We start from the raw sequence: 23936 nt of genomic DNA, 5'->3' as shown, positions 1-23936 counted from the left end.
TCAAGTTGGTGGACATTGATTTTGATTTTCAGTGGCCAAGTAGCTTCTCACAGCCTGAGGTGAGTGAAAGATCTTGACGCCATATTGGGTTTGAAGACGTAGCTTTGCAGGAAACAGCAGTGCCACTTGCCTTCCCTGTTCATGTAGCTGGGTACATATTGGGGCAAATTCCTTCCTCTGTCTGGAGACATCCATAGAAAAGTCCTGGAATAGGAGTAATTTTGAACCTTCATACAAAAGTTCTTTATGAGTGCGGTAGGCCCTTAGGATTTTCAGCTTTTCTTGAAAGTTTAGACACTTGAATATGACCTGCCTAGGTCTTGCTCCTGTCTGATCCAAGGCTCTCTCTGGACCCACACGATGGGCCCTCTCCACATCTATGGGTAGTATATCAGGGTGTATGCCCAGCATCCTCGGCAATTTGAGTGCCGTGAATTCAAGCAGGTCTTTGCCTTTGATGGACTCTGGGACTCCCACAATGCGCAAATTGTTCTGACGGCTTCTATTCTCCAAGTCGTCTATACGATCTTGGAGTGTTTGAGTTTTCTTTACCAGTTGCTTGATTGTAGTAGCTGAGGCGACTTGTCTGTCTTCCACATCAGAAATGCGGGTTTCAGCTTGGGTGAGTCGGGAGGAAAACTGTTGCACCTCGCTTGTAAGCGTGTCTACGCAGAGAGTCCATTTTGGGGAGAAAAAAAGATTTCAATTCTTGTAAGAGAGAAGATTGTGAGTCAGGGTTTAAGACCCCTCCATGATCCGAGAAGGTCGAGGTTTCTGGTTGTAATTCAGCAGATTGTTTCAGCCTCTTTTCATTGGTTTTTGATCTGTGAGTCATGCTAGATTTGGTAGCAGGGGACAGCTTAAAAAAGTACTTATCCACTTTCATTAGAGTGGGGAGGGTAGGGGATCTTTATAGATGCCAACGAGTCAGGCACAGTGTGTGCAGGTTCAAACCCACACCTGCAGTGTTGAATGGATTTGTGCAGGCAGATATCTCTTTAACCTGCGCAGTTTATTAGCTATAGGCCAGAGTGCCGGTGGACAAATATGCTGATGTACCCACCAAGAAGTGATGTCTGGAGGTTTATTTCGGTAGATTATACTTAGAACCTCTGCGGTTTGCTTGGAGAACAAGGATACATAAGTGCTTATGGGTTGCTTGTTAGTTGCTTGTGGGTCACGTGTGTATTTTCTATTACAACACAGTTCTAAAGTGTAAGTGCTGCAGCGTGGGTCTAACTGACTGGTGCAGATTGAAAGAAAAAGAAATTGATGTTTGCAGAGTCCACGTGGCATCTATAAAGTCCCAGGCAGAATATTATGCTAGAAAAGTTGCCCACGCAGTTTCTCTTAATCCCCTTTACAGTGAAGTGCGTGTAAGCTCCAATTCAGAATGGTTACATTACCCGGTTCCTTGTCTGACCCCCTCCTCTCCCCGCGAGGTAGTGGATGTAGCTTGGTCAATGCTGCTTGTCACTAGATGTTTCCCCACCGCATCCAGCGTGGTATTTACTGTGATCTGCGTCTGAGGGAACTCCAGGATGGCGCCGGTTGGTGATGGCGTCTAACAGTTTGTGGCCTCCGGCTGCCGGAGCGGGTGAAATATGCTCCGCGCACAATTTTAGACAGCTGGCACTTTGCCTCTCCTGTAAGTCCAGCAAGTCTGGCGTGCGGGACTCGGCAGTAAAATGCCCGATTTTGACTCAGTTATGTCCCGACCAGCGGAGCTCTGTGAGGAGTCGACTGCTCGCTTGGTCCGCCCACCGGAAGTCATATATATTTTATTAATCCAACAGGGTATAAAAATACAGTATAAGAAATAAATAGCCACGCAGGGCAAAAGGAAAAGAATGGAAAAACAAAACGAACATAAAAAAAATCATTGGATACCTCATAACACACAGGAAATAAATAGCCATACAAGGCCTCATAACATAACTAAGGTATCAATATAACAATCTTAACCCAATTTCGGTTTGAAAATGTTTTCTCTTACCCAAACCCAAAAGAATAAAACAAACAAATAAGAACTAACATATACACTGTTGGAGATTTCCATATTTTAGAGAAGAAGGAAAAAAAAAGGGGAGAAAAGAAAAAAAAGGGAAAAGGAGAAACAGTTCCCCCTTTCTTCCCGCCTACGACTCCTTCTTCCTTATAAAAATCTGATTTCTAATCTTACGATGTTAGCTCATCTTGCCTCACCAAGTATCTGAGAAATTTAGCCAAATATCCAGGCTGGGGCAAAAATTCTCTTAATGTCAAATACTGAAAGGCCTCAGAGCTATGTAGGAGCAAAGTAAGCATATATTGAGTTGATAAAGGGAATACGAGAATAATTTTAAGCCAGTTTGAGAAAAAAGTATGTACTGCTTTAATAAAGATGGATAAGGAAGGGGCTTCTTTATTTTTCCAATTCTTCAAAATTAGATTGCATCCTATCATAATACAAGTGTCAATCGAATTAGTTTCCTGTCTAAATGGTCGAGTATGTAAAAAAATGATATCCTTTGGGTTTATCAAAATTTGGGATTCTAAAGATTTATTTAACCAGAAAGAAACCTTTTTCCAAAATTGGTTTATTTTTGGGCAGGACCAAAAGCAGTGTGTGATGAGAGCAGGATGTGATGTCACTAGTTTGGGGGCGGGGCTTAGGTCCGGTGTCTGTGTCGCAGTTAGTTTAGTACAATCAACCTGACTAGATGTGTATTGCTATGCTCTGCAATAAAATAGAGTTGTACCATCATTCCTGTGTCCTGCATATGTCCTGCATCTCATGACATGGTGTCAGAAGTTCTGGACTCCGCTTCTGTTCCTGATCGATTGCAATGTCAAAGTTTACCCCACCTGAGCCTTTTGACTTCTCTCAGCCTGCAGCTTGGCCCACATGGCGTCAGCGGTTTCAGCGCTTCAGGATTGCTTCCAAACTGAAAAAGGAGAGTGGTGAAGTACAAGTTAATTCTCTTTTATACTCTATGGGGAAAGATGTGGAGCCAGTGTTCAATGCTTTTACTTTCCAAGAAGGGGAAGAATTTAACTTTGATATAGTTATGGATAAAATCAGTGCCCACTTTGTGCCCAAAAGAAATGTGATTCATGAGAGAGCTTGTTTTCACAAACGTAATCAGCGTGTGGGAGAATCTGTGGAGTCATTTGTACGCAGCCTGTATGAACTAGCTGAATTCTGTGAGTTTGGTGTTGCTAAAGAAGAGTAAATCAGAGACAGAATAGTTATTGGAATTGCAGATGCTGAAGTCTCACTGAAGCTGCAGTTAGAGCCTGATTTAACGTTAGATGGGGCTATTAGGATGGCCCGCCAGAGTGAACTGGTGAAAAAGCAAAGTGCTGATCTGAGGTCTGAGAGTATTGTGGATGAAGTGCAACAGTCTAGGAAAACTGCTAGTGAAAGGAACAGTGTGAGCGGTAGATCTAAAATACTGGAAAGGCCTAGAAGTGGATGGGCGCAACATGCCCGATGCACACGGTGCTACCGGGCCCATGATCAGAGTGTTATATGCCCGGCCAGAGATAAAAGATGCAGAAAATGTAACAGAATGGGCCATTTTGAAGTGGTGTGTAAAACTGAATACATTAAGGAGATGCAGGTGGACGGTGACCAGGAGGGTCAGGAAGTGTTTTTTGTGGGGTCCGTTGTGGAACGGCCAAGCTTAGAGGAAGATTGGAAAGTTACTTTTACTGTAATGGGAGACAAAGTTGATTTTAAGATTGACACAGGAGCAGATATCACTGTAATGTCTTTTGCTGAATTTATGAAATTGCCTCGACAGCCCCAGCTGGCGAAGGTTACTACAAATGTCCATAGTCCTGGTGGCCGCATTGATTGTGTGGGGAAATTTCTTGTCAGCTGTGAGTACAAGCAAAGAAAGTTCACCATGTGGGTGCATGTGATTCGAGGCCAGTGTGTTAACAATTTATTGAGCAGAAAAGCAGCCTGCGACTTGGGCCTCGTGGCCAGAGGGAATGAGATTTCCGAAGATATGTTTGGCGAATTGGGCCTACTGAATTGCAAACCAGTCCGTATAGCACTTAAAAGTGACGCAGTCCCATACAGTATTTCTACTCCTTGTAGAATTCTGTTCCCGCTCATGCCTCAAGTGGAGAAAGAGCTTATGCGCATGAAGTCTATGGGGGTTATTGAAGAGGTTGTTGAAGCGACTGATTGGTGTGCCCCCATTGTTCCAGTTGCAAAGAAAAACGGAAAGGTGCGCATCTGTGTGGACCTGAAAAGGTTGAATGAGGCGGTGAAGAGAGAGATTTGTGCTGCCGACATTAGAAGATATAGCTCCGAAGTTGGCTGGGGCGAAGTTCTTTTCCACATTAGACGCTTCTAGCGGCTTTTGGCAGATCCCCCTGGATCCAAAGTGCCGCAAACTGACTACCTTTATCACACCGGTAGGTCGGTTCTGCTTCTGCAGACTCCCCTTTGGGATATCCTCCGCTCCTGAAATCTTTCAAAGGGAAATGAGTTCTCTCCTGAGTGACCACGTGGGCACAGCTGTCGTCATGGACGACATTCTTGTGTATGGGTCTACAGTGGAGGAGCATGATCAGCGTTTGAGTTGTGTGCTACAGGCTATCAAAGAGTCTGGGCTGAAGCTGAATAAAGAAAAATGTAATTTTAGGAAAACGGAATTATGCTATTTTGGGCATATCATCAACGGGGATGGCATCAAGCCAGACCCGGAGAAAATTTGTGCTATTGAACAGATGAAAAGCCCCTCTAATGTACATGAGCTGAGACAGATATTGGGCCTTGTAAATTACGTGGGCAAGTTTCTTCCAGATTTATCAACAGTTTTACACCCTATCACAGAGTTGCTTAAGAAAGACGTTGCCTGGGTCTGGGGACCTTCACAAGAAAAAGCTTTCCTGCATGCCAAGTCCCTGCTGGGGTCTGCCCCAGTGCTGGGGTTCTACGACCCTTCAAAAAAGACTGTGGTTAGTGCCGATGCAAGCAGTTATGGGTTGGGGGCTGCACTCCTGCAGCTGAACGGAAATAAACTACAGCCCATCGCCTACTGTTCCCGCACACTGACGGCTGCGGAGTCAAAATACGCTCAAATTGAGAAAGAGTGCCTGGCTGCAGTTTGGGCCTGTGAGCGCTTCCAGCGCTATCTAGTGGGTTTGGAGAAATTTAGTCTGAAAACTGACCACAAACCACTAGTCCCTCTAATCAACTCTTATGACATTGACAAAACACCCTTGAGATGCCAGAGACTTTTAATGAGACTGCTCAGGTTCAATGTTCAGGCAGTGCATGTGCCGGGGAAACAACTGGTTGTGGCGGATACACTATCCAGGCTCCCGCTGGCTGCTGCTGAAGAATCCTCCACAGAATCGGATGTGAAAGTGTATGTTGATTCAGTTCTGGCCTCTAAGTCCATTTCTTCAAGAAAACTGGAAGAGATAAAGAAAGAGACATATTTGGACACAGATCTGCAAGAAGTTATAAGGTACATAAAAGAAGGCTGGCCCGAGAGCCGGGCAGCCTGGATGTCTTTAAATGCTTACCAGCCAGAGAGTTCGCAGCTCACGGAGCTGGAGGGGTTGGTGCTGTTCCAAGACCGCATTGTAATTCCTGTCAGCATGAGGAAGGAGATGTTAAACAGGATTCACAATGGCCACTTAGGCATTACAAAGTGCAGAGAAAGGGCAGCTACAGCTGTGTGGTGGCCTGGGATCAGCTCCGACAATGCAAATCACGTGTCTAAATGTGCCTTTTGCCGGGAACGCCGGCCTACTCAGAGAAGGGAGCCCTTGATTTCTACTCCGCTGCCTGCGGGGCTGTGGCAGAAAATAGCTGCTGATATGTGTGAACTGCACGGGAAAAAGTTTCTTGTTGTGATCGACTACTATTCCAGGTATTTGGAATTTGCACCCCTGAATGATATCACAAGTCAGGCCGTTATCATTCGCCTGAAGAGCTTGTTCGCCCGCTGGGGCATTCCAATGGAGCTGGTGAGTGATAATGGTATGCAGTTCGCTTCTACAGAGTTCAGTGCTTTCAGCAGGGAATATGACTTTGTACATTCCACATCAAGTCCACATTATCCGCAGGCCAACGGAATGGCTGAAAGGGCAGTTCAAACAACAAAATTCATTCTAAAGCAATCTGAGCCGTACCTAGCCCTCTTGTCATACAGGGTGACGCCCATTCAAGCCACCGGGTTTAGCCCAGCACAGCTGATGCTAGGAAGCCAGATTCGCACCACTTTACCCTCAGTGGGTGTCTTCAAGCCGCCTGGCCCTGTTCCTCGGGACGAAGTCCTTAGGAGGGATGAAGAGGCCAAAAAGGGTTATCGTTTCTTCTACGACAGGAGACATTCTGTCAGGCCCTTACAGGAACTGAAAGCGGGCCAAAGTGTCAGAATTAAACTGGACGATGAGAAGAAATGGAAGACGCCTGCTACGGTAGTTGGCCGCTCTACAGGTCTTATACAGTCCTTACTGAGGGAGGGACCGTTACACGCCGTAACCGAAGACATCTTCAGCCTGTACCTGAGAGTCTGGAACTGGATTCCTCAGTACCACCGCCGGTGGGATCCCCTGTTCTAAGAGAGGTGCCTTCCCCTCAGCAAGATCACAGCGGGGATATGTCTTTGCCTCCAGCAGACTCTAATTCACCACCTTCTGTATCAGAGGACAGTTCATGCAAAGTTACATCAAGCGGAAGAGTGGTGAAACTTCCGGCCCGATATAGGGACTGACTTTAGCTAGAACAGTGACCGGAAGTATGGGCAGAATAATCCCATGGTCACTGTGGACTAGGGTAGTCTACCCCGATGTCCAAGTCAGGATGTAATTTATTTGTTTATGTTTTCTAACCTATTTGTTCATATAATGTTCTAAAAAAAAAAAAAATGTTGTTGTATACTCTGTTCGTATACCTTGTTGTTTGTTATATGCAAATGTATGCTTCGCCTTTGAAAAAGGGGAAGATGTGATGAGATCAGGATGTGATGTCACTAGTTTGGGGGCGGGGCTTAGGTCCGGTGTCTGTGTCGCAGTTAGTTTAGTACAATCAACCTGACTAGATGTGTATTGCTATGCTCTGCAATAAAATAGAGTTGTACCATCATTGCTGTGTCCTGCATATGTCCTGCATCTCATGACACAGTGTAAAACATCTGCTTGGAGGAAATTACACTTAGAACATGATATGTTCTCATCAATCTTCCATTTAACCTTTGCAGTGTAATATAAACATTGTTTAATAGTTTAATATGTAATTCCTTCCATGTATTGGAAATTGGTGCTTTCCTGATCCAATTAATACTATTTTTAAGCTCCCTAACCTCAAGATCAGGAAAATAGTTCAACCAATTAACATGAAGTTTATAAAGAAAGTCCTTGCCGTGTTTAATTAACCCTTTAATGACTACAGCACTTTTCCATTTTCTGTCCGTTTGGGACCAAGGCTATTTTTACATTTTTGCGGTGTTTGTGTTTAGCTGTAATTTTCCTCTTACTCATTTACTGTACTCACACATATTATATAACGTTTTTCTCGCCATTAAATGCACTTTCTAAAAATACCATTATTTTCATCATACCTTATAATTTACTATAAAAATTTATATAAAATATGAGGAAAAAATGGAAAAAAACACACTTTTTTAACTTTGACCCCCAAAATCTGTTATACATCTACAACCACCAAAAAAAAACCATGCTAAATAGTTTCTAAATTTTGTCCTGAGTTTAGAAATACCCAATGTTTACATGTTCTATGCTTTTTTTTGCAAGTTATAGGGCAATAAATACAAGTAGCACTTTGCTATTTCCAAACCACTTTTTTTCAAAATTAGCGCTAGTTACATTGGAACACTAATATATTTCAGGAATCCCTGAATATCCATTGACATGTATATATTTTTTTTTAGAAGACATCCCAAAGTATTGATCTAGGCCGCCAATTTTGGTATATTTCATGCCACCATTTCACCGCCAAATGCGATCAAATACAAAAAATCGTTCACTTTTTCACAATTTTTTCACAAACTTTCGGTTTCTCACTGAAATTATTTACAAACAGCTAGTGCAATTATGGCATAAATGGTTATAAATTCTTCTCTGGGATCCCCTTTGTTCAGAAATAGCAGACATATATGGCTTTGGTGTTGCTTTTTGGTAATTAGAAGGCCGCTAAATGCCACTGTGCACCACACGTGTATTATGCCCAGCAGCAAAGGGGTTAATTAGGGAGCATGTAGGGAGCTTTTTGGGGTAATTTTAGCTTTAGTGTAGGGTAGTAGACAACCCCAAGTATTGATCTAGGCCCATTTTGGTATATTTCATGCCACCATTTCACCGCCAAATGCGATCAAATAAAAAAAAAACGTTACATTTTTCACAATGTTAGGTTTCTCACTGAAATCATTTACAAACAGCTTGTGCAATTATGGCACAAATGGTAGTAAATGCTTCTCTGGGATCCCCTTTGTTCAGAAATAGCAGACATATATGGCTTTGGCATTGCATTTTGGTAATTAGAAGGCCGCTAAATGCCGCTGCGCACCACAAGTGTATTATGCCCAGCAGTGCAGGGGTTAATTAGGGAGCTTGTAGGGAGCTTGTATGGTTCATTTTAGCTTTAGTGTAGTGTAGTAGACAACCCAAAGTATTGATCTAGGCCCATTTTGGTATATTTCATGCCACCATTTCACTGCCAAATGCGATCAAATTAAAAAAAAAAACAAATGGTTGTAAATGCTTCTCTGGGATCCCCTTTGTTCAGAAATAGCAGACATATATGACTTTGGCGTTGCTTTCTGGTAATTAGAAGGCCGCTAAATGCTGCTGCGCATCACACGTGTATTATGGCTAGCAGTGAAGGGGTTAATTAGATAGTTTGTAGGGAGCTTGCAGGGTTAATTTTAGCTTTAGTGTAGAGATCAGCCTCCCACCTGACACATCAGACCCCCTGATCCCTCCCAAACAGCTCCCTTCCCTCCCCCACCCCACAATTGTCCCCACCATCTTAAGTACTGGCAGAAAGTCTGCCAATACTAAAATAAAAGTTTTTTTTAATTTTTTTTTTAACTTTTTTTTAGCATATTTACATATGCTGCGGTTTAGCATCCCCCTTAGCCCCCAATCTCCCTGATCCCCCCCAAAACAGCTCTCTAACCCTCCCCATCTGCCTTATTGGAGGTCATCTTGGGTACTGGCAGCTGTCTGCCAGTACCCAGATTGCAAAAAAAAGGGCTTTTTTTTTTTTCTTTTTTTTTTCTGTAGTGTAGCTTCCCCCCCACCACAGACCAACATCCATCGCCTCACTGATCTTTTATTTTTACATTTTAATCTCCTTTTTTTAAACATTTTTATTAAAGCTTTTTCAGTAGTGTAGCGGTTCCCACCCGCTCCCTCCCTGTGCACGTGCGTGCATCCATCCGTGCGTGCCCCGGGCCATCCCCGCCCACGATTCCGCCCCCTCCACATGACCAGGGCCATCGATGGCCGCCACCCGCCTCCCAAGTCTGCTCCCACCGATACCGGCCATCGATGTCCGGTGCAGAGAGGGCCACAGAGTGGCTCTCTCTGCATCGGATGGCCATACAAGGTTATTGCAGTGATGCCTCCATATCGAGGCATCACTGCAATAACCGGAAAGCAGCTGGAAGCAAGCAGGATCGCTTCCAGTTGCTTTCCACACCGAGGATGTGCAGGGTACGTCCTCAGGCGTTAACTGCCTTTTTTTGAGGACGTACCCTGCACATCCTCGGTCGTTAAGGGGTTAAACATATTTTATATAAAAAAGAAGATGAGTAACAACCTTTTTGATATAGTCTAATGTAATCCCCCAATTCTCCTAAGTCCCCTGACCCTTGTATAATTTCTATATTATCAGCAATGAAATGCCTAATTTGAAGATAGGCAAAAAAAGATATATTAGAAATATATTCACGAGAAATAGCTTCAAAGGTCTTAATCTGATTATTGCTATCTAAAATTTGGTTTAGGAACACTAGTCCATTCTGTTCCCAAGATCTAAAGACCTGTGAATTCAGACCAGGAAAAAAGTTGGGATTTCCGATAATTGTAAGAAAGGGGGAAAATTGATAGTTTATTCCTAGTGTAGTACATAGCATCTGCAGGCAATAATTGTGTTCTTTATTATAAACATATTATGGATATTTACTGGAAATTGTTTTGTTTTTTTGCAGTGCAATACTGCTTTGAGTGAGAAAGGGAATATTAAGTTTTCTTCAATATCAGTATATGTTAAATAATTTTCTTTGGTAAGCCAATCTACTGCATATCTAGCTAAAGTAATAATATTATAACATTTAATATCTGGGAAGGAAGCTCCACTGAAATCCGTAAGTTGAGATAACTTCTGTATTGATAATAGGTGTCTCTTCTCCGCCCATATAAAGGAAGCACATGCTCTATCAAAGGAATCAATATCTTTCTTAGGTATACATAACGGTACATGTTGTATTATATATAATAATTGAGGTAATAGGATAATTTTAATGAGCATTATTTTCCCTGAGAAAGATATGGGAAATGGTTGCCATCTATGTAGTTTAGTTTGTGCCTTAACAAAAAAATTGGTATAATTTAATTTGTACCAATTTTTTGGATTCTTATCATTTCTACTTCTCTGAATGGATGATGATGGTAGCTATTCTTATGTTTATGTAACCATAACATTTCTGTTTTAGATATATTAATTCTGTATCCAGATATTGAGCTAAAGAGATTGAAAATCTGAAGACATAAAGGAATACTATTTTTTGTGTTTTTAAGAAATAGTAAAAGATCATCTGCATATAGAGAACGTATTAACTCCTTGTTACCTATTTTAATTCCCTTTAATTCTTGTCTGAAAAATATAGCCAGAGGTTCTAGGGCAAGATTGAATAAGAGAGGGGAAAGTGGGCATCATTGTTTCGTTCCTTTGTTTAAAGTTAGATTTGCAGTAAGGGAACCATTTACCATAATTGATGAGACAGGGTGATTATATATTGCTTTGACAAAAGAAATAAAGTGGCCTGAAAACCTAAAATTCTAAAGCAAAGAATATAAGTAGTCCCATATCACGGAATCGAATGCTTTTTCTGCGTCTTCTGTTAAAATTGCAAAATCTTTATCTCCCATTCCTCTCTTTTTATGTAAATCATTCCAGAATAAATCCAACAAAAAAGCAACTTTCCTAGAAATTTTTAATCGGGGATCTTGCTGTCATGAATTCAGATTGGTCCTCATGGATAATCAGATTAAGAGCTTCTTTAAGTCTTTTTGCCACAATAGAAGTAAGTATTTTATAGTCTACGTTTAGTAGTGAAATTGGTCTGCAAGTACCTAAATCTGTAGGATTTTTATCTTTCTTTAAAATTAATGTAATCAAGGAAGCAGTAAATATCTTTGAAATTGGTTGATTCTTGATATAATAATATTATTATATAATTGATTTAAAACCTCTATAATATCTTTTTTTAATATTTTAAAGAACTCTGCAGGAATCTGATCTGGACCCGGTGCTTTGTTTAATTTAGTGGTATCGATCGCTTCTTTAATTTCTTCTATTGTTATTGGAGTATTTAACTTCTCTAGAAGATCTAGTGGAATATTAGGAAGTTTTATCTTCTGCCAAAATTGTTTTTTATTCTCAGCCTCTACTTCTCTTGGTGAATATATTTTTTTATAATATTCAAAAAAAGCATTTTTGATGCTCATCAAGTCTGTGTGGGTTTTGTTAATTTCTATAATTTTTTCAATAGTATTATTTTTTTTCCTCACTTTGTATAGATTGGCTAAATATTTAGCCGATTTACCAGTTTGACCTCTATGCCTTGAATTTAATCTCAGTTCTTCCATTTTATTTTTTTGGGTTAAAAAGATATCTCTCTCTTGTCTTAAAGAAATATATTTATTTCAGAGTATACTATTAGGTGAGGCTATATAGATTCTATAAGCTTTCCTGACTTGATTTGAGAGTTGTAACTCCCGAGCTTTCTTCTTTTGTATTATCATATATATCAAATAACTGGTTCTTTATAGCTTTAATTTCACCTCTAATATATGCTTTGGCTGTTTCTCAAAATATTTCAGATTTTTCATAATAGGCATGATTAAATTTTTTGTATTCTCTCCATTTCTGAGTTAACCAATTTGAAATTGGACATTATTTATTAAAATTTTAGGGAAGAAAAAATTAGATACTTGTCTGTGCATAACTGTTCTAAAAGGAATCTCTAATGAGATAATAGCATGGTCAGATATAAGTATATTGTTAATTTCAGTTTTAGTTTCTTGCATAAGGATGAGTTCAGATATTAAAAAGTAGTCAATACGGGAGAGAGATCTATACGTTTTGGACTCACATGTATATTCTTTGGCATCCGGGTGTTGGTTCCACCAAATATCATGTAGTTTTAGATTTAGAAATTTGTTTACATATATTAGTTTTTTGAGAAACATATCTTAACTCATTTTGACCAATTCTATCTATCACTGGACAGGGAATCAGATTAAAATCCCCTCCTGCTATTATATTTTGCCCGATATACTTACGCCTAGATTTAGAGTTTGGCGTTAGCCGTCAAAAGCAGCATTAAGGGGTCCTAACGCTGCTTTTGGCCGCCCGCTGGTATTTAGAGTCAGCCAGGAAAGGGTCTAACGCTCACTTTCAAGCCGCGACTTTTCCATACCGCAGATCCCCTTACGCCAATTGCGTATCCTATCTTTTCAATGGGATCTTCCTAACGCTGGTATTTAGAGTCTTGGCTGAAGTGAGCGGTAGAGCCTCTACCAACAAGACTCCAGCCGCAGAAAAAAGTCAGTAGTTAAGAGCTTTCTGGGCTAACGCCGGTTTATAAAGCTCTTAACTACTGTGCTCTAAAGTACACTAACACCCATAAACTACCTATGTACCCCTAAACCGAGGCCCCCCCACATCGCCGCCACTATAATACATTTTTTTAACCACTAATCTGCCGACCGCACATCGCCGCCACCTACATTATCCCTATGAACCCCTAATATGCTGCCCCTAACATCGCCGACACCTACATAATATTTATTAACACCTAATCTGCCCCCCCAACGTCACCGCTACCTACCTACACTTATTAACCCCTAATCTGCCGACCAGACCTCGCCGCTACTCTAATAAATGTATTAACCCCTAAAGCTAAGTCTAATCCTAACCCTAACACCCCGTAAGTTAAATATAATTTTAATCTAACAAAATAAATTAAATATTATTAACTAAAGTATTCCTATTTAAAACTAAATACTTACCTGTAAAATAAACCCTAAAATAGCTACAATATAACGAATAATTACATTGTAGCTATTTTAGGATTTATATTTATTTTACAGGCAACTTTGTATTTATTTTAACTAGGTACAATAGCTATTGAGCTCACATTCTATTGGCTGATCGGAACAGCCAATAGAATGCGAGCTCAATCTGATTGGCTGATTGGATCAGCCAATCCGATTGAACTTAAATCTGATTGGCTGATTCAATCAGCAAATCAGATTTTTCCTACCTTAATTCCGATTGGCTGATAGAATCCTATCAGCCAATCGGAATTCGAGGGACGCCATCTTGGATGACGTCACTTAAAGGAACCTTCATTCGTTGTCTAGTCGTCATTGAAGAAGGATGTTCTGCGCCGGAGGTCTTGAAGATGGAGCCGCTCCTCGTTGGATGGATGAAGATAGAAGATGCCACTTGGATGAAGATGTCTGCCGGTCCGGATGTCCTCTTCTGCCCGGATAGGATGAAGACTTCTGCCTCTCCGGATGTCTTCTTTTGGTCCATCGATGCCCGGCTGGATGAACACGGCTCAGGGTAGGGAGATCTTCAGGGGGGTAGTGTTAGGTTTATTAAGGGGGGTTTGGGTTAGAGTAGGGGTATGTGGGTGGTGGGTTGTAATGTTGGGGGGTGGTATTGTGTTTTTTTTTTTACAGGCAAGAGAGCTGATTTCTTTGGGGCATGCCCCGCAAAAAGCCCTTTTAAGGGCTGGTAAGGTAATAGAGCTGTTAACTTTTTTAATTTAGATTAGGGTAGGGAATTTTTTTTTATTTTGGGGGGCTTTGTTATTTTATTAGGGGGCTTAGAGTAGGTGTAATTAGCTTAAAATTCTTGTAATCTTTTTTTATTTTTTGTAATTTAGTGTTTGTTTTTTTTGGTAATTTAGTTTATTTAATTGTAGGTAATTGTAGGTACTTGTAGTTAATTGATTTAATTTATTTATTGATAGTGTAGTGTTAGGTTTAATTGTAACTTAGGTTAGGATTTATTTTACAGGTAATTTGGTAATTATTTTAGCTAGGTAGCTATTAAATAGTAAATAACTATTTAATAGTTATTGTACCTAGTTAAAATAAATACAAAGTTGCCTGTAAAATAAATATAAATCCTAAAATAGCTACAATGTAATTATTCGTTATATTGTAGCTATATTAGGGTTTATTTTACAGATAAGTATTTAGTTTTAAATAGGAATACTTTAGTTAATAATATTTAATTTATTTCGTTAGATTAAAATTATATTTAATTTAGGGGGGGTGTTAGGGTTAGGGTTAGACTTAGCTTTAGGGGTTAATACATTTATTAGAGTAGCGGCGAGGTCTGGTCAGCAGATTAGGGGTTAATACTTGAAGTTAGGTAGCGGCGATGTTAGGGAGGGCAGATTAGGGGTTAATACTATTTATTATAGGGTTTGCGAGGCGGGAGTGCGGCAGTTTAGGGGTTAATAACTTTATTAGAGTAGCGGCGAGGTCCGGTCGGCAGATTAGGGGTTAATAAGTGTAGGTAGGTAGCGGCGATGTTAGGGGGGGCAGATTATGGGTTAATAAATATAATATAGGGGTCGGCGATGTTAGGGGCAGCAGATTAGGGGTACATAGGTATAATGTAGGTTGCGGCAGTGTCCGGAGCGGCAGATTAGGGGTTAATAGTGTAATGCCGGTGTCAGCGATAGCGGGGGCGGCAGATTAGGGGTTAATAAGTGTAAGGTTAGGGGTGTTTAGACTCGGGGTACATGTTAGGGTGTTAGGTGCAGACTTAGAAACTGTTTCCCCATAGGAAACAATGGGGCTGCGTTAGGAGCTTAAATGGACAGTAAACCTTAAAAATAATGTTATATAATTCTGCCATTAGACACAGTGCAGCTCGCTCCCGCTCTGTCTGACAGCGGGAGCGAGCTGCACTGTGTCTAATGGCGCGGTCGGGCCGGGCTGTGACTATACAGCTGGCCCGATGCGCTCAGTAAAAACAACAGACCCGCTCAGCAGAGTACAGAGAGCGGGTCTGTAAAACAGCAGTATTTTTACAAAATAAAAAGGCAATATTATGATTTACAAAGTTTGGCTAATATAATGTTATATAATTCTGCACTATGTGCAGAATTATATAACATTATTTTTAAGGTTTACTGTCCCTTTAACGCTGCTTTTTTGCAGGTGTTAGGTTTTTTTTCTGCCCAAACTGCCCCATTGTTTCCTATGGGGGAATCGTGCACGAGCACGTTTTTCCAGCTAGCCGCTACCGTAAGCAACGCTGGTATTGAGGGTTGAAGTGGCGGTAAATTATGCTCTACGCTCCCTTTTTGGAGCCTAACGCAGCCCTTCAGAGAACTCTAAATACCAGCGTTGTCTTAAGGGTGCGCTGGAAAAAAAAGCAGCGTTAGCTACGCGGGTCTTTACCGACAAAACTCTAAATCTAGCCGTTAGAGGTAAAAAATAATTTTATGCCAAAATTCTTGTTCTACTTTATTCGGTCCATATATATTATATAATATAAATTTGATACCTTGAATTTCTAATTCTACTAGAATCCATCTATCTTCTGGATCTATCTCAGTGCTTAAAATATTGTAAGTAAGGTTTTTATTAAATAAAATTGCAACACCTCTTTTCCTGTATTTGCATGAGGAGGCCACTACTTCCCCAACCCATTTTGATTTTAGTTTGTCTATTTCCTTATTTTTAAGGTGTGTTTCCTGAATAAACACTATATCTGGATTGTTTTCCAAGTTGTTTTAATATTAGTTTTCTTTTGATTGGGGACGTAATACCTCCTACGTTCCAAGATAGGTATTTAATATAATTCTTCATTTAAAAAAAAAAAAAATTAGGAAAAAGGTGGTGGGGGAAGAGGGGGGGGGGGGAGAGAAAACCAGGAAAAATTTAAAAATAAATAAATAAATAAATAATTTTTAATAAAACCTTGCAACCAAAAGCTCTGTCATCCTGGAAGAGCCAAAATACATTATAGATACCTTGAAAACTATAATTAAGCATTATAAGCCATGATAGATATGGCCTATTATTATCCCTATCCCTACTAACCAAGAGAAATATTTTTCTGTTGAAAATATTCTTTAATTTCATCAATTTTAGAGAATGAAAAAGTGGCGCCATCTTCACTTATAATAATTTTGGCAGGGTAAATGAGCCTAGCTTTTATACCCACATTAATTAATTTTGTGCAATATGGTGCCATAGATTTTCTTTTAGCTGAAACTTCCACTGAAAAATCCTGAAAGAGTAAAACCTTGTGTTCACCAATCAATAGATCCACTTTTTTCTGTATAGACTTTTCATGTTCATTTTATCTTGGTCATTTAAGAATCTAATTAGGATAGGTCTAGCTGTTCTATATCCTGAAGATTGTGTTTTGGGGGTACCTAGTCTATGTGCCCTTTCTACTGCTAGGGGGAGACTCTGTTGTTGTATGCCAAGGGCCTGAGGTAACACTGTGGCAGCAAAATATAATAGATCTGAAAATTCTGAGTTCTCAGGAAGGTCGATGATTTTTAAATTATTACGTCTGGAACGATTTTCTAAGTCATCGACTTTGTCTTGTAAATTCCTAATAATTTTCTCTTGTGAGTTTATAGTCTGCTCTTGTATATTTAGTCTATCTTCTGCCTCAGAGATTCTGTCTCCTGCTTCATTTAATCTATTAGCGAACTGTTGTAGCTCAGTGGTTAAAGCCGATATTTGAGTTTTCATTAGATCAAATTGGGGTAGGAAAAGATCCGATAGCTGAGCAACTAATGGTTGTAGATCTTTTTTATGTGTTAATACTTCGTTTGATATGTCAACACCTGTCTCAGAGAGGCAATTTTTCTTTTCCCTAGTTTTAGCAGGCATGATGGGAGAATGTATTTTAGTATGTGTAATACATTTTTCCATGTGCATCAAGTGATATAAATGTTACTCCTTAAAGAGTGAAGTGAAATAAAGAAAAAAAAAAGAAATGAGAAATAAGTGAAAAGGTGAAAATTAAACTAGTGTACGACTCTATTATCTAAAGAGTCCTATTATAAAGTGAACTAGTGTTAAAGCCCGTGTACACGGGCCAAATTTTTTTTTTTTTTTTTTTTTGTTATTCAAAAAAATAACATAAGATATAAACATTAAAGTAGACATAAAGTCATATTTTTATTTTTAGTAAATTAAATTAAAATAAAGTTTAATTTGTACATGAATAATATTGTTGCTCTAAATAATACAAAATTACTTCTAACTAATTAAAAATACACAACTTATTTGTTTATTTAAAGTATATTTCTTTATAAACAATGTTTTTTGTATAAATTTTATCACTGTTTGGTAATATCTTTCCATGCTTTGAACTTTGAAGTATCTTAATATTCCTACTTTGTCTAACGTTTGACCTTGTGATTTGTTGATGGTCATTGCAAATGCAAGTTTGATTGGAAACTGTCTCCTTCGTAAAATTAATGGTAGTTCAGTGTTGGCAGGGGCTAAATCTATTCTCGGAATAAACACCATTTGTTTTTTTGCTGTTCCTGTGAGTACTTCTGCAATTAATAGATTTGGCTTAAGATCTTTAACTATCAATCTTGTTCCATTGCACAGACCTTTTTTTGTGTTCAGATTTCTGAGCAACATAATAATACTTCCCAATTTTATTTTTAACTTATGAAGAGGCATTCCTGATGGAGCTAATTCGTTTAGAAACTCTATGGGATAGTTTTGTGCATCTTCATCTGTCTGATCATCAATTGAATCTGAACTCAGATATATTTTTTCATCACCATCGAGTATATTTAATACATGCTCATTGATTTGATCAACATGACAATTTTTCGTACACAAAATGGCCTTTTTTGAAAAACTGTGAAGATCAGATGGAAGAATTTTTTTTCCAAAAATTTCAGATATGATACAATCATTGCATATTAATTTGGAAGGGATCTCAACTAAATCCTCAGGAAGGCCCTCTGAATTATTTAATGAACCCTGTCCTAATTTTAGTAGCCAATTGCTAAATTCTGGATCCACTGAACGCACATTATTCTTCAATTTTAAAATGTTAAATTTATCCCAGTGATCATAGAACTTTATAGTAGCTTCCACAATAGCAGTTCTATTGCAATGAGGAAGAACTGGGAGTGTTTGTCTGAAGTCTCCACCAAGGAGTATAACTTTTCCACCAAATGGCTTATTGTTCTGCATAATTTCCTGAAGAAGGTTATTTACACATTTTAGAGCTATACCGGGTGTCATTGAGGCCTCATCCCAAATAATCAATTTAGCATTACGTATGAACTCTGCATCTTTTGAAGTCATTCTCATATTTGATGTTGATGTTTCCAGTAATGGAATTGGAAGCTTAAACTGTGAATGGTAAGTTCTGCCACCATCAAGGAGATTAGCTGCTATTCCTGTAGAGGCAACAGGAAGAACTCCATCTGTGCGTCCACGTAAAGTACTCAATAATGTTTTATATAAATAAGTCTTGCCACTTCCACCAGGTCCATCAATAAAAAAACATCTGTGTGGTAAATTTTCATTATCAATTGCAGACATTACATTGTCAAATGCAGCTTTTTGCTCGATGTTTAATGCTTCTTGAAGTTGTGCTCCAACTTGGGCTTCCAAGTGTGTAACATAGTTGAATTGCATTTCTGGAATGAAGTTTGATGGATTGGGTAGTCCAAAATATTCACAACGTTTACTATGCAATATGAGAACATTTTGAATATCTGTTAATGCCAAATTTTTGCAACTTTTGCAATCATCAATGTGGTCTTCATGACGTGAATAATCTTCATAAAGATCATGTTTGTATTTTTCAAAGAGTTGTGGGACATTAGGTGGGACAACAAATATACACAAATAAGCAAACAGTTCCCTCATTTGTTTAGGCATCTGTTGAGATGCTGATTCGTTAAGTGTAAGATCCCATGTAGCGTCTTCATCTAAAAGTGAAAGCTTTTGGGCAGCTTCTTTGAATGTGTGACAAACTTGTCCATTAACAGTTCGTAAGTCCTTAAAGGATATTGCTCCTTTTAAGTGCAAGAGCAATAACCTCAAACAAAATCTCTCCAAATCTGATGAAATATTTACATTATACAATCTGCCAATTGTTGTATCTGCTCCTCTTTGTCTTGGATTCCACTTACGTTTTTTTACATCAAATACAAAATGTTGAGGAATGTCAGAGTAAAAAAGTTCACGTGCCGCATTATTATCCACATTCAACTTAAAGTATGCTGTCAAAGTGGTATCCCTGTCTTGTGCCTTTTCTGCAGCTAATTGTACGTTTTCATTATGGAAATATACATCTTGTTCGCCTGGAAGATGAACTTGAAGTCTTATTATTGTATGTGTTTGATGGTGCATCAAAAAACCATACAACCTCCAAACAGCTTCAGGAGCACTGACATATCTTGTGTCCAAAAAATTTTGAATTTCATCATGCTGTAGTGTATTATGTTCCTTAATGGAAATATTTGCACAATCGTAACCTTTATATACATATTTGAAGAGATATTTAACACTTTTAACAGAAACACAACTCTCTACATTTATATGGCAGTTGTATTTCAAGCAGAAGTATGGGCTATATGGAACTACCCATGAGTTGTCAATTTTTTTCCCTTTGACAATTACAGTGGTGTCATTTTTTTGTCTACGATATCGCGGATATCCATCAACATTAATTAAAGTTTCTTTTTGAAAATTTTTTGGAAAATTCTTGCTGCAATTACCATCAACCATGCATGGAGAATTTAAATTATGTTCTCCACATGGACCGTGTATCATATGCTTTATTACAATAGCATGTAGTCTTGGATAAATCTGTTCATCAGGAATTTCAGCTGATATAAAAGTGTCAATGGTTTCAGCATCATTTGGCTTGTCTTCGGCTTTCAATATTAAAAGGATATGAGCATGTGGTAATCCTCTTTTTTGAAACTCTATTACATGCACTTTTGCGCAAGGACTTCCAAGAACATGTTTGTTCAAGATATCATTCAAAAGAGAATTTAATTTGAGATTGAAAACTCTTGCTACCAAATCTGGTCTGAACTCCACTGCTTGACCTTCTAATAGGTTATCAAGTATCTCAGGCCATTTAGGGTTGCAGGTCATGGTGATGAAGTAATCCGGTTTTCCATATTTTCTAACAATGGCCATAGCATCATGGTAGTTTTGGGCCATATTTCGTGGACTTCCCTGAAAAGATGATGGCAAAATAACTGCTTTTCCAGGCATCAGGCCCTGTGCAGCAGCCTCACTTTGAATGTAATCCATTAATCCTGTATATTTTTCAATGGGAAGATTAGATTGATTTTGACGGATATAGTTGAGTCTGTTGGCCTCAGTCCTGACATAAGCATCAACAAAGTACTGCTGCGTCAACTTGCCAGCACTAAGGAAAGGATTGAATTGATCCCTAATTGAAATTCTGTAAGAGTAGTATTTCATTTGGCTAACTCTTATCCTTGGATTGGTGGTTACTCTTCTTTGTACATCACTAATTGATGTTGGCCTGTAGTTAAGAGCAATATTGGAACCCCAACTTTGGTCCCCATATGGAAACAACAAAGGATACAGCAATGGTTCAAGATTAGGATCTAAAACACTTATTCTTTCAGTTTTTTTTGTTTGATCTGTAGATCGGCAATGAATAAGAAGGTCACGTTCAAGAGGAGGTTCACCATCAGAATTTTGGAAAATAACAGCAACCTCATTAACTCTTTGTACGTTATATCTTCGGTAATCTGATGTTCTGTCCTGCAGAATTACCATTGAAACTTTAGAATTTTGAACTCCATTTAAAGATGCTTCATGGATGCATTCTTGCTCTACCTCATAGAGCATTTTACATGCTTTTGCAAAAGGGTTATACTGAGACATATATGAACTTAACTCCCTCAAAAGTTCAATGTGACATCCTGAATTTTCTTTTAGTGCTGCTCGTTGGTCCGCAGCTTCCTCAGGACTCAAAATGTAGAGTTGTGCAAATTTGCGTTGATCATCATTTTCTGGATGCAAAGCACCAGATCGGTGATAAATTTGGCCATTTATTCTAAAACAGTATGGGCCATATCCTGGAGGTGGTGCAATGTTTGCTCCCATTGATGCAAACGCCAATGCACTATTTATAGAACGGATATTTTGCATAAAATTCTTTGAATGTGTGTGTTGTCCAGTCATTAGTTGTTGGATCAGTGGTGAAATTTGTATATGAGGTAATGTTATTTTTCCTTTATTGCAGCATTTATTAAAAAGCTTATCGCTTGGTTGTTCCTCTGGAAAATGCTTTGCCATGCAAAATTTGCAATAAACATTAAGTTGACCACATGTGTGCATCGGGACATTGTCTTCATTAAATAATGAATGGTTGATGTTAGTACTATTTTTTTTTTTTTTTCTACGTGCAGCAGAACGTGATCTTTGCATGTCCAGTTGGAGACATTTTTCCTGAGCAGTCATATTGGCCCTACAAATCCGTTTTTTTGAAGAATCCTTTTTGCGTAGAGTTACCCTTTGTTGTTCAGTCATATGTGTCCGTCGTATACGTTGAGTTTCTTTTCTTCTGCGTTTAACGTTTTCTGCATCTTCCTGTGTTAAAATTCTTTTAGGAGGCATTCTTCTATTTTTATTTTTATGCAGCACTCTTTAGTTTGTTTTAAAGACTCTTTTTTTTTTTTATGCACTTCTTTGTAGTCACTTTTTTTTATGCAGTATATATGTTTTTTAAGGTTTATTCTTATTAGGCACTCTTTATTGCCTTTTTTATGCTGTATATATGTTTTTTTAAATCGGTTTGTTATAATGCTGCTTATGTAGTATTAGGCACTCTTTATTGCCTTTTTTATGTTGTATATATGTTTTTTTTTTTATAAATTTGTTATAATGCTGCTTATGTAGTATTAGGCACTCTTTATTGCCTTTTTTATGCTGTTTATGCAGTGTCTTTATTTGTTTTAGGCAGTCTTTTAGGCACTCTCTTTGTTATATCGGCAGTGTTTATTTTGTATTAGGCAATGTTAGGCAAATTTTTTTTTTTTAGACAATCTTTATTTTGTTTAACAAAGTCTTAGGCACTCTTTACTTTGTTTTATACACTTTTTATTTTGTTTTTGGCAGTGTTATTTTTTTTTAATGCAGTCTTAGGCACTCTTTATTTTGTTGTAGACATTAGGCGTGTTTATGCTGCTTATGTAGTATTAGGCACTCTTTATTGCCTTTTTTATGCTGTTTATTGCTGTCTCTTTATTTGTTTTAGGCAGTCTCTTTATTTCCCTTTTTTTTTAGGCACTCTCTTTTTTTAATATCGACAGTCTTTATTTTTTTAGATAGTCTTTATTTTGTATTAGGCAAATTTGTTTTTTTTAGACAATACACTTTTTCTTTTGTTTTTGGCAGTTTTATTTTGTTTTCATGCAGTCTTAGTCACTCTTTATTAGGCGTGTTTGTCACTCTTTACTTTGTTTTAAACACTCTAGGACTATGCACTTTTTTTATACACTTTTTTTTTATGCAGTATATATGTTTTTTTATGGTTTATAGTATTAGGCACTCTTTATGGGGTTTTTTATACAGTATATATATAATGCTGCTTATGAGTAACTTTGTTTTTTGCAGTCTTAATTTTTGTTCATGCAGTCTTAGGCACTCTTTATTTTGTTGTAGACATTAGGCGTGTTTGTCACTCTTTACTTTGTTTTAAACACTCTTTTTTTTGTATTATGTCCTTTTTTTAAGACACTTTTTTTATGCAGTATATATGTTTTTATATCTTTTGTTAAAAAGGTTGATTAAAATTCAGCTTATGTAGTATTAGGCACTCTTTATTGCCTTTTTTATGCAGTATATATGTGTTTTTTTCAAAGATTTTATTATAATGCTGCTTATGTAGTATTAGGCTCTTTTTTTGCCTTTTTTATTCTGTATATATGTTTTTTTAAAAATGTTTCTTATAATGCTGCTTATGTAGTATTAAGCACTCTTTTTTTCCTTTTTTATGCAGTATATATGTTTTTTTTTTTTTCAAAGGGTTTATTATAATGCTGCTTATGTAGTATTAGGCGCTCTTTATTTCCTTTTTTTTTTTTATTTGTATAGAGACTTTTTATATGTGCAGTGCAGCACTATTTTTTCTTTTAAAGTAATATAGTTATGTTATATGTGCTGTGCAGCACAGTATTGAGCTCTTTTATGAGCTTATGACTAAAATATTTATTTTCTATGTGCTGTTAGCACAATGTTGTGCTCTTTTATGAGCCTATTAATCCTTTTTTATTTTTAAAACCTAAAATTTATTTTTTGATCCTATTAAGGTTTTTTTTTTTTTTAAAACTACTATGTGCTGTTAGCACAGTGTTGGTCTCTTTATGAGGCTATTTTTCTTTTTTTTTTGTATGTTCTGTTAGCACAGTGTTGTGCTCTTGTAAGAGGCTATTATTCCTTTTTTTTGTATGTTCTGTGTATATTTTTTTTTTTTTTAAATAAGCATATATTTTTTTTGTATGTGGTTTTTTTTTTTTTTTAGTATGTTTAGCACATACCTAAGTCCTGAGTGCTCGGTTTTTTCTTTTAGTATGTGCTATTTTGCACATAAGCAAATGTGAGGTATTTTTTTTTAGTATGTACAAATTTTTAAACTAAAGAGCAAATGTTTT

General features: G+C 37.9%; 1 protein-coding gene across 1 annotated transcript; it reads right to left on the bottom strand.

The window, feature by feature from the left end:
• LOC128647232 (uncharacterized) lies at positions 1-23441 on the bottom strand. The gene is made up of 3 exons (XM_053700019.1): positions 17670-23441; positions 310-665; positions 1-204 (listed from the first exon to the last, which is right to left on the bottom strand). The coding sequence occupies exons 1-3, from the start codon at positions 21898-21900 to the stop codon at positions 1-3; spliced, it is 4791 nt and encodes a 1596-aa protein (XP_053555994.1). The 5' UTR covers positions 21901-23441.
• Positions 23442-23936: the final 495 nt, after the last annotated feature.

This window comes from Bombina bombina, chromosome 2, assembly GCF_027579735.1.
Source record: "Bombina bombina isolate aBomBom1 chromosome 2, aBomBom1.pri, whole genome shotgun sequence".
Lineage (NCBI taxonomy): Eukaryota > Metazoa > Chordata > Amphibia > Anura > Bombinatoridae > Bombina > Bombina bombina.
The sequence above is the reverse complement of the archived record's forward strand: the minus strand, read 5'-3'. Positions and strand labels throughout refer to the sequence as shown.